We start from the raw sequence: 12,522 nt of genomic DNA on the forward strand, positions 1-12,522 counted from the left end.
ACACAGGCTCACTGAATGGATACAAAAACAAGATCCATATATATGCTGTCTAAAAGAGACCCACTTCAAATCTAGGGACACATACAGACTGAAAGTGAGGGGATGGAAAAAGATATTCAATGCAAATGGAAATCAAAAGATAGCTGGAATAACAATACTCATATCAGATAAAATAGACTTTAAAATAAAGAATGTTACAGGAGACAAGGAAGGACACTATATAATGATCAAGGGATCAATCCAAGAAGAAGCCATAACAATTATAAATATATATGCACCCAAAATAGGAGTACCTCAATACATAAGGCAAATGCTAACAGCTATAAAAGAGGAAATCGACAGTAACACAATAATAGTGGGGGATTTTAACACTTCATTTACACGAATGGACAGATCACCAGACAGAAAATTAATAAGGAAACACAAGCTTTAAATGACATAGACCAGATAGATTCAATTGATATTTATCGGACATTCCATCCAAAAACAGTAGATTACACTTTCTTCTCAACTGCACATGGAACATTCTCCAGAATAGATCACATCTTGGGTCGCAAATAAAACCTCAGTAAATTTTAGAAAATTGAAATCATATCAAGCAACGCTATGAGATTAGAAATCAATTACAGGGAAAAAATAACAAACACATGAAGGCTAAGCAATACATTAGTAAATAACAAATAGATCACTGAAGAAATCAAAGAGGAAATCAAAAAATACCTAGAGACAAATTACAATGAAAACACAACTATCCAAAACCTATGGGATGCAGCAAAAGCAGTCCTAAGAGGGAAGTTTATAGCAATAAAAGCCTACCTCAAGAAACAAGAAAAATCTCAAATAAACAATCTAACCTTACACCTAAAGGAACTAGAGAAAGAAGAACAAACAAAACACAAAATGAGTAGAAGGAAAGAAATCATAAAGATCAGAGCAGAAATAAATGAAATAGAAACAAAGAAGACAGTAGCAAAGATCAATAAAATGAAAAGCTGGTTCTTTGAGAAGATAAACAGAACTGATAAACCTTTAGCCAGACTCATCAAGAAAAAGAGGGAGAGGACTCAAATCAATAAAATTAGAAATGAAAAAGGAGAAGTTACAATGGACACCATAGAAATACAAAGCATCCTAAGAGACTACTACAAGCAACTCTATGCCAATAAAATGGATAACCTGTAAGAAATGGACAAATTCTTAGAAATGTATAACCTTCCAAGACTGAACCAGGAAGAAATAGAAAATATGAACAGACCAATCACAAGTAATGAAATTGAAACTGTGATTAAAAATCTTCCAACAAACAAAAGTCCAGGACCAGATGGCTTCACAGGTGAATTCTATCAAACATTTAGAGAAGAGCTAACAGCCATCCTTCTGAAACTCTTCCAAAAAATTGCAGAGGAAGGAGCACTCCCAAACACATTCTATGAGGCCACCATAACCCTGATACGAAAATGAGACAAAGATACTACAAAAAAAAAAAAAAAAGAAAATTACAGACCAATATCACTGATGAATATATATGCAAAAATCCTCAACACAATACCAGCAAACAGAATCCAACAACACATTAAAAACATAATACACCATGATGAAGTGGGATTTATCCCGGGAATGCAAGGACTCTTCAATACACAGAAATCAATCAATGGGATACATCATATTAACAAACTGAAGAATAAAAACCATATGGTCAACTCAATAAATGTAGAAAAAGCTTTTGACAAAATTCAACACCCATTTATGATAAAAACTCTCCAGAGAGTGGGCATAGAGGGAACCTACCTGAACATAATCAAGGCCATAGATGACACACCCACAGCAAACATCATTCTCAATGGTGAAAAACTGAAACCATTTCCTCTAACGTCAGGAAGAAGACAAGGATGTCCACTCTTGCCACTATTATTCCACATAGTTTTGGAAGTCCTAGCCACAGTAATCAGAGAAGAAAAAGAAATGAAAGGAATACAAATTGGAAAACAAGAAGTAAAACTGTCAGTGTTTTCAGATGACTTGATACTATGCATAGAGAATCCTAAAGATGCCACCAGAAAACTACTAGAGCTAATCAATGAATTTGGTAAAGTTGCAGGATACAAAATTTATGCACAGAAATCTCTCACATTCCTATACACTAACAACAAAAGATCAGAAAGGGAAATTAAGAAAACAATCCCATTCACCATTGCAACAAAAAGAATAAAATACCTAGGAAAAACCTACCTAAGGAGGTAAAAGACCTGTACTCAGAAAACTATAAGACACTGAGGAAAGAAATCAAAGATGACACAAACAGATGGAGAGATATACCATGTTCTTGGATTGGAAGAATCAATATTGTGAAAATGACTATACTACCCAAAGATTCAATGCAATCCCTATCAAATTACCAGTGGCATTTTTTAAAGAACTAGAACAAAAAATCTTAAAATGTGTATGGAGACACAAAAGATCCCAAATAGCCAAAGCAGTCTTGAGCGAAAAAATGGAGCTGGAGGAATCAGACTCCCTGACTTCAGACTATACTACAAAGCTACACTAATCAAGACAATATGGTACTGGTACAAAAACAGAAATATAGATCAATGGAATAGGATAGAAAGCCCAGAAATGAACCCATGTATAGTCAACTAATCTATGACAAAGGAGGCAAGGATATACAATGGAGAAAAGACAGTCTCTTCAATAAGTGGTGCTAGGAAAACTGGGCAGCTACTTGTAAAAGAATGAAATTAGAACACTTCTTAAGACTATACACAAAAATAAGCTCAAAATGGATTAAGACCTAAATGTAAGACCAGACACTATAAAACTCTTAGACAAAAACATAGGAAGAACATGCTTTGACATAAAGCACAGCAAGATCTTTTTTTGATCCACCTCCTAGAGTAATGGAAATAAAAACAAAGATAAACAAATGGGACCTAATGAAACTTCAAAGCTTTTGCAAAGCAAAGGAAACTACAAACATGACGAAAAGACAACCCTCAGAATGTGAGAAAATATTTGCAAATGAATCAACTGACAAAGGATTAATCTCCAAAATATATAAACAGCTCATGCAGCTCAATATGAAAAAAACAAACAACCCAATCAAAAAATGGGCAGAAGACCTAAATAGACATTTCCCTGAAGAAGACATACAGATGGCCAAGAGGCTCATGAAAAGCTGCTCAACATCACTAATTATTAGAGAAATGCAAATCCAAACTACAATGAGGTATCACCTCATACCAGTTAGAATGTGCATCATCAGAAAATCTACAAACAACAAATGCTGGAGAGGGTGTGGAGAAAAAGGGAACCCTCTTGCACTGTTGGTGGGAATATAAATTGATACAGTCACTATGGAGAATAGTATGGAGGTTCCTTATAAAACTAAAAATAGAATTACCATATGACCCAGCCATCCCACTACTGGGCATATACCCAGAGAAAACCATAATTCAAAAAGACACATGCACCCCAATGTTCATTGTAGCACTATTTACAATAGCCAGGTCATGTAAGCAACCTAAATGCTCATCGACAGACAAATGGATAAAGAAGAAGTGGTACATATATACAATGGAATATTACTCAGCCACAAAAAGGAATGAAATTGGGTCATTTGTAGAGATGTGGATGGATCTAGAGACTGTCATACAGAGTGAAGTAAGCCAAAGAGAAAAACAAATATCGTATATTAACATATATATGTGGAATCTAGAAATATGGTACAGATGAACCAGTTTCCAGGGCAGAAATAGAGACACAGATGTAGAGAACAAACATATGGACACCAAGGGGGGATGGTGGCAGGAGGGTGGTGATGATGGGATGAATTAGGAGATTGGGATTGACATATATACACAAATATGTATAAAATATTTAACTAATAAGAACCTGCTTTATAAAAAATAGATAAAATAAAATTCAAAAAGAAACAAACAAAAAAAAGGACTGACCTGTACTAAATTGAGAAGTACATGCCATCTCTTTTTGACACCCTCATCTCTTCTGTGTTTTCATTATCTGACTATTCATGGTCTATCTTTCCAAGAAACCATTAGCTTATGTACTTCCACTCATACTTTCCTTTTTTAAGCCCCTCACTCACTGGGCCAAGTACAACACAAAAAAGGAGGGGCCATTAGCAACCCTTCCCCTTTTACAATCTATTTCTGATCTTTGGGACTTGACTTTTTCAATTCTATGGCTCTAAGAATTCATTTAGAAAATTATTATTGATGCTCATCATAGCTTTAGAGAGCTAGTAGGTTAGCTAAGCAATGTAAAAGTTTATTGGTTCTCTATATCTGGAAAGCACTGGCATGAAAACAAAGTGATTCAAGGTTGCAATCAATTCACAAGGAATTTTTATATTTAGACTGGAACATGAAGAGAATATAGCTCCTTTGTCACTGTAATTCTCTTTACTTTGCATATTTTACAATGATTATAACAGCTTTCTCAGTGACTTCAACAGTAGGTATAGATATAGGAAAAGATTTGGAAGGAATTTTTGTAAACATTTATGAAATCATTGTAAAGATTTATGTGATTATGAATGCACTGAATATTTTCTCAAGTTGTCTGATGGTCATTATTACATATGTCTTTTCAAGAAATTGTATTAATTGACTCACTGCCATGACTGTGGATGTGATCTCCATCTAGGAAAGAGGATAGAATGTTTAAGAAAACAGACCGATTCATCTTGGCTGTCAAAACAAGAGATCATGGAATTAATGATGCTAACCTTTTTATTAACATGAACACTCTCATGTGGAACGAGTTTGCTCTAGAGGTCAGTGCATTATGCTGAAACTTCTTCATTCCTCAGATTCATGTTTTGCCTCTTCCCGGTATCTACCCAGGGAATAAAAGAATGAGAGCAAATACTATCTGGAATTCCTCCTTTGTTATGCAGCCCATCAAACTTGATTAAATGTAGTACAAGATTAGACAATATAGGCCACGGGAAAGGCACGACTTAAAGGTAATATGGGCTCCCCTTGTTGTACCATAAACACTATAGCAGCGTTTATTAAGAGACCATTTGTTAATCCACTAAGAACCAGCAAGTTTTCTTTTCTCCCTCTTTCTTTCATCTCCTATGTGCTCTGCAAGTTAAGACCATCAAGGACGTCTGAAATTACAGCATACTGAATTCCATATATATTTTAATTTTTTTTCTTTCCTTTGTTTCCCTCCCTCCCATCACATCCCCTCTTTCTTTGTAAGTTTTAAAATTCTTCCTTCATGGGGAAAATCATTTTAACAGACAAATTCCAAAGTCAGAGCACATATTACAACATAAGACAGCACTTCCACCTAGCATTTCAATTTTTTTTTCTTTTGTCAAGTATTAAGAGCATTTAGCAGCCACTATGGAAAACAGTACTGAGGTTCCTCAAAAAATTAAAAAGTAGAATTACAACAGGATCCAGCAATTTCCCTTCTGGGTATTTTTCAAATGAAAACAAAAAGATATATGCACCTCTATATTCATTGCAGCATTATTCACAATAAGCAAGATATTGAAGTAACTTAAGTTTCCATCAATAAATGACTGGATAAAGCAGATGTGGTATATATGAACAATGGGATATTACTCTGCCATAAAAAAGAGTAAAATCTTGCCATTTGTAACAATGTGGATGGACCTAGAGGGTATTATGTTAAGTTAAATAAGTTATACAGAGAAAGACAAATACCGTGTGACTTCACGTATATGTGGAATCCAAAATACAAGACAAATGCACAAACATAAAACAGAAACATAGCCACAGAGAACAAGTGGTTGCCAGAGGGGAGAGGGATGGGGGTGCTGAGTGAAATAGGTTAAGAAAATTAAGAGTTACAGACTTCCAGTTACAAAATAAATGAGTCACAGGATGAAATGTACAGTGTGAAAAATATAGTCAGTAATAATATAATATCTTTGTATGGTGACAGATGATAACTAGATTTATCATGGTGATCATTTTGTAATGTACAGAAGTATCAAAACACTATGTTGTACACCAAGAACTAACATAGTATTGTAGGTCAATTATACTTCGGAAAACAAACAAACTCATAAAAAATCACTTTTGTGGTTATGGGGTGTTGGGGGAGAGGGGTTGGATGAAGGTGGTCAAAAGGTACAAACTTCCAGTTATAAGATAAATAAGTGCTAGGGATGTAATGTATAAAGTGAGTAATACAATTAATACTGCTGTATGTAATATATGAAAGTTAGAATAAATCCTGAGTTCTCATTGCAAGGAAAAATGTTTTTATTTTCTTTTTTCTTTTATTTTGTATCAATGTTAAATGATGAATGTTCACTAAACTTATTGTGGTAATCATTTCATGATGTATCAAAGCATTATGTTATATACCTCAAACTTATACAGTGTCTATGTCAATGATATCTTAAAAAAAAGCCGAAGGAAAAAAAAGTATTAGAATATTTACAGTATGATATTTTATATCAAACAATGATATTGTTTTTACTTTCCTTTTCCTGTTTTAGCAGTAGATGGATGTAGCCTAAAAGTAGGCATTGCAAAGTTTCCTTAGCATGACACATCTATGTTTGAAACATTTATGATTTGTTTTGATATTTGAAGTCCTCAACAAAATTATCATATAGTTGAAAACTACCCCTCACATTCTCACCACTTAGTTCTATAATCTCCTCTCTCCACTTTTCTGATATCCACCACACAGAACCCACATTGTTCAAGACCATTATTCCTATGAAAGATAAATAAAAGAGGCTATATTTCACTCCTATAGAAATCAAAATATTTTGTTCCATGTTGTAGCACTAATGTTGGGGTTTCAGGAATCAGGCAAGAGAAAATTCAGGGAGAGGACTTCTGCTCTTCAGAAAGTCTGAAAAACTGCCACTTTGAATCAACAATAAAAGTAGGATGAAAGCTGGGTGGGCTAAAGAGAAAGCTGGGCATTCTCTTCCTTTCCACGCGGTGGACAAGAGTGGTAGGCCTATTCTGCTTGTCCTGAGTGATGCCAGGGAAACTTCTTAGTGACACGGATTTGGAGTCGGACACGGCCATGGCAAGAGTGGAGATGCCGTGAAAGCAAAATGAGAAGAAAGGTAAAAAAGAGAAGCCAAAATCTAATAAGACTGAAGAGGCAGCAGAAGAAAAGGACGAAACGATTTCTCCCAAAGCTAAAGAGGTTAAAAAGAAAGCAGGGCCTTCTGAGGCTGACATGAGTTCTCCTAAATCCAAAAAGGCAAAAAAGAAAGAGGCGCCATCTCAAGATGACATTATTTCTCCTAAAACCAAAAGTGCGAAAAATCAAAGGAGCCCTGTGAAAGGACAGTTGTTTCTCCTAAAACCAAAAAACTAATAAAAAATGAGGAGTCTTCTGAGGATGACTTGGGTGCACCTAAGTCCAAGAAGATGAAGAAAGAAAAAGAAATGAATGGAGAAATTGGAGAGAAAAGCCCCAACCTGAAGAATGGATTCCCTCATTCTGGACCTGACTCCGACTCCAAGGAAGCTGCCAGTGAAGAAAGTAACAGTGAGTTAGAGCAGGAAATAACTGTGGAGCAAAAAGAAGGAGCTTTCTCTAATTTTCCCATATCTGAAGAAACTATTAAACTTCTCAAAGCCCGTGGGGTGACCTTCCTGTTTCCTATACAAGCAAAGACGTTTCACCACGTCTATAGTGGGAAGGACTTGATTGCACAGGCACGGACAGGAACTGGGAAGACATTCTCCTTTGCTATCCCTTTGGTTGAGAAACTTCAGGGAGAACTGCAAGACCGGAAGAGAGGCCGTGCCCCTCAGGTACTGGTTCTTACACCCACAAGGGAGTTGGCAAGTCAAGTAAGCAGAGACTTCAGTGACGTCACAAAAAAGCTGGCAGTGGCTTGTTTTTATGGTGGAACTCCCTACGGAGGACAAATTGAATGCATGCGGAATGGGATTGATATCCTGGTTGGGACACCAGGTCGTATCAAAGACCACCTGCAGAATGGCAAGCTAGATCTCACCAAACGTAAGCATGTTGTCCTGGATGAAGTTGACCAGATGTTGGACATGGGCTTTGCTGATCAAGTGGAAGAGATTTTATGTGTGGCATACAAGAAAGATTCAGAAGACAATCCCCAAACATTGCTTTGTTCTGCAACTTGCCCTCATTGGGTTTATAATGTTGCTAAGAAATACATGAAATCTACATATGAACAAGTGGACCTGATTGGTAAAAAGACCCAGAAAACGGCAATAACTGTAGAGCAGTTGGCTATCAAGTGCCACTGGACTCAAAGGGCAGCAGTTATTGGGGAAGTGATCCGAGTGTACAGTGGTTATCAAGGGCGCACTATCATCTTCTGTGAAACCAAGAAAGAAGCCCAGGAGTTGTCACAGAATGTGTCCATAAGGCAGGATGCCCAGTCATTACACGGAGACATTCCACAGAAGCAAAGGGAAATCACCCTGAAGGGTTTTAGAAATGGTGATTTTGGAGTTTTGATTGCAACCAATGTCACTGCACGTGGGTTAGACATCCCCAAGGTTGATCTGGTTGTACAGAGCTCTCCACCAAAGGATGTGGAGTCCTACACTCATCGTTCTGGGCGAACAGGTAGAGCTGGAAGGACTGGGATTTGCATCTGCTTTTATCAGCACAAGGAAGAATATCAGTTAGTCCAAGTGGAGCAAAAAGCAGGAATTAAATTTAAGAGGATAGGTGTTCCTTCTGCAACAGAGATAATAAAAGCTTCTAGCAAAGATGCCATCAGGCTTTTGGATTCTGTGCCTCCCACTGAGATTGCTCACTTCAAGCAGTCAGCCGAGAAGCTGATCGAGGAGAAGGGAGCCGTGGAAGCCCTGGCAGCAGCCCTGGCCCATATTTCAGGTGCCACGTCAGTCAACCAGCGCTCCTTGATCAACTCAGATGTGGGTTCTGTGACCATGATCTTGCAGTGCTCAGTTGAAATGCCAAATATTAGTTATGCTTGGAAAGAACTTAAAGAGCAACTGGGTGAGGATATTGATTCCAAAGTGAAGGGAATGGTCTTTCTCAAAGGCAAGCAGGGTGTTTGCTTTGATATCCCTACTGCATCAGTAACAGAAGTACAGGAAAAATGGCATGATTCATGGCGCTGGCAGCTTTCTGTGGCCACAGAGCAACCAGAGCTAGAAGGACCACGGGAAGGATATCGAAGCTTCAGGGGACAGCGGGAAGGAAACAGAAGCTTCAGGGGACAGCAGGAAGGCAATCGAGGTCTCAAGGGACAGCGGGAAAGAAATAGAAGCTTCAGAGGACAGCGATCAGGAGGTGGCAACAAAAGTAACAGATTCCAAAACAAAGGCCAGAAGCGGAATTTTAGTAAAGCATTCGGACAGTAATTTGAAGTAGAGGATTTATGTGGCAAAAACAGAACTATGTTCGGCAACAGGAAACTGAACATTATTTTTCATACAAAGTTAAAAGCACATTGTATTTCCTTCCTGACTACTTGCCCAGTCCCCATCTCTTCAAGAGAGACAGGCTTCATCTAAATTATTTCATCTGATCATTGTCATTTATAACTTTGTTGCTACTTCTGTATCGGGTATTCCTTTGGAAAAGGTGTGTGAATTCATTACATATTCTAATGCAGTGTCTATAGATTATAAGATAAAATCAAGCATGTATCTGCTGAAAAAAAAATAAATAAAAGTAGAAAAAAATAGTGGGAATAAATGAAATATCCAGGTACAAGAATAAGAAATAACAGTATTTAAAGTATTAACAGAGGAAGGGAATCCCATGAGTAATATATAGAAGCAGATTAATAGGAAAGCAACAAGAAAAGATAGGAATGTTGAAGCTCAGGGAGAGGAAAACTCCAAAAGGAAGCAGTTAATGGGAAACAGTGAAACAGACAGCCCACTCATTTTTTAAGGCTAATCACTTTAGCAACAAACATTTAGTTTACTTTGAGTTGGAGGCAGAAGAATTAGGAATAGAAAGTGAGAAAGAAGACATGTTCCAGGAACTTGGCTATGAAACGAGATGAGTTCTAAAGAAGAAGTTAAGTGGGGGCTTGGTGTGGAAGAGAGTGTTCCTTTTAGTTTTTAAGAAGATAGGATTTAAACATTGTTTACAAGCTAAAGGAGTCAGTAAAGAGAGAAAAAGTTGAATATATAAGAAAAAAGATGTAAGAGCCAATGAACCAAGGTCACCTGGCAGGCAAAAGGGGGTGGGAAGCAGAGTAATGATAAAATTTGTCTTATACAAAATGTATAAGAAGGGACAGCAAAGATTAGGGTGGTTGAATTCAGATGATGGTGAGAGTGAGATAAGGATGTTGAAGAAATTCCCGTCTTATGATGTCCAATTTTGTATGGAAAGGGGAGGAAGTGGAGAAGGGGGTTGCCTTAATATTAGTCTATGTTCAAGTATGCTACAACATGGTGATTAAGTTTAGCATAGCCAAACTTGTCATGATTTTGAGATTGTATCAGTATTGCTATACAAACAGAATTCATTGTGTTTACAAAACATTATAGAATATAAGAGTACTGCAAAACAGAGTCTATTCCAAATGAATCGGGCAAAAAGGAAGGATCACATGTGAAACATAAATATAAATATAAAATAGGTTAAGTAAAATGTAAAATAGATAGCTAGTGGGAAGCAGCTGCCTAGCACAGGGAGATCAGCTTGGTGCTTTGTGACCACCTACAGGAGTGGGATAGGGAGGGTGGGAGGGAGACGCAAGAGGAGGAGATATGGGGATATAAGTATATATATATAGCTGATTCACTTTGTTATACAGCAGAAACCAACACAACATTGTAAACCAGTTATACTCCAATAAAGATGTTAAAAAAATAGGTTAGGTAAAAAATATAGGGTGAAAATAGCCCAGGGCAATTTAATAGCAGGTATTAACTGTAAAATAGACAATAAATGTCAAATAATTCAAAAAGAAGAGCTTATATGGATCTAATATGAGATTAGCATATAATGAGACAGTAACATGTAATAGTTGGGAATGAAACTTCTGGAACAATACTACCTGGGTTTAAACATATTTTCCCTCCTACTTGTAGGACCTTGGGGAAGTTACTTAATATTTCTATAATCTTACAAATTTTAGGATATAATTGAATAATTTCACTAGGCTGTTGACCTCTCACCACCCACGCGAAATACTCAGAACAGCACCTGGTATCTTGTAAGAGCTCTATAAATTATCAGTAGAAAGCGACTATCAATATAAAGAAATCAAGGTTTGAAGTAAACTTTGAAGAATGGGCAGAGAGGTATACACATTGGAATGACTTTGGCTGCAAATAACAGACAACCAAATTCAAAGTCTTTTAAAGGAAAGGGATTGTTTTGGTTTATTTATTGGGAAGTCCAGAGGAAGGGAGGACTTCAGGTTTTATCTTTTTTTCTGCAGTCCTCTGGGCTTCTAGTTAAGTCTGTGTTGGTTTCTTGCTCAAGCAAAATAGCTGTAACAATCCTAGGACTCAATCTCTGCAAAAGAAACCAGAGGAAAAGAGACCATCCCATAATATGGCTCTCTCACATAAAGGAGGGAACAAACCCCCCAGGAAACTCTTTCTGATGTCTCTTTGACCTCGGTTTGGTCCTGAGAATTTATTATAACTCAGAGAATATTATGCCCTAGTTGGTTTAAGCCTGGTTCCTGAAGCACAGAGTCCTAAAGTTCACCTCTGATGTGCTGGTGTTTATCTCCCCAAATTGTGACTACTCTACAATCAATCGAGGACAAATGGTTATTGGAGAAATTATCACATAATCCCTAAGCAGGGAGAGTACTTCAGGCTTAAGTAAGGTATGCAGAATTGGGTTTGCTGATGGCTATTGTTTAAGTCACAGTTATGGGCTTGATTGATGCCCAGGATTTTAGGGGAGAATAGAGCAAATTACATTTGGGTAGTTTAGTCAGATTCTTTTTCAGTTCACGAGAACACTGAAAGCAGCCCGAGAAGCCAAGCCTATGAGGATAAATGTAAACACTATCTTCAGTATGATAAACTCTAGTTCAATCTTCATATTTTCTTTGGTCTTGAACCAAGAGACTATCACATTTCATGAGTAGCATGCATTAACTTCAATCCATCCAGATCTAAGTGAGTATGAGGAATCTGCTCTAGTAGTTTCCTGAGAATAGTTTGGTTTTATTTTCCCTAAATATTAGCCCTGGAATTATAGAAAGTTTTCTCTCAAGGGTTTTCATACACTGCGACAAAGATTCTACTGTACATAAGATAAAACTGGAGTTCTTATGGATTAAAGGTATCACATTATGAGCATTGAAATGGTCTTTTAAGGTAATAAGTCATCTTGTGGAGAACTTTAGCTGTTATAGTCCCCTCATTATAGCTCATTCTTTTACTGGATGCAATTTATAAAACTGTCCTCACAATTTTTTAAGGAAAAAGTAAGCTAAACTCAGTCTCAACCTCTCAGTGGGACTGACTTTCTCTGTATATTCTGAAGACAGGATCATTGAGGATAGAGTAAGATGCCAAGAACTTTTTTCCATTC

The 12,522-nt window shown here is 37.0% G+C and overlaps 1 protein-coding gene across 1 annotated transcript; it reads left to right on the plus strand.

The window, feature by feature from the left end:
• Nucleotides 1-7,005: 7,005 nt before the first annotated feature.
• LOC307050202 (nucleolar RNA helicase 2-like) lies at nt 7,006-9,362 on the plus strand (the record flags this gene model as incomplete). Its single annotated transcript, XM_079700067.1, is given in 3 exon segments — nt 7,006-7,074; nt 7,078-7,291; nt 7,294-9,362. Coding segments are annotated over 3 exon segments (2,352 nt in total).
• Between the last annotated feature and the right edge of the window lie 3,160 nt (nt 9,363-12,522).

Source organism: Hyperoodon ampullatus (assembly GCF_949752795.1).
Source record: "Hyperoodon ampullatus genome assembly, chromosome: 3".
NCBI lineage: Eukaryota > Metazoa > Chordata > Mammalia > Artiodactyla > Ziphiidae > Hyperoodon > Hyperoodon ampullatus.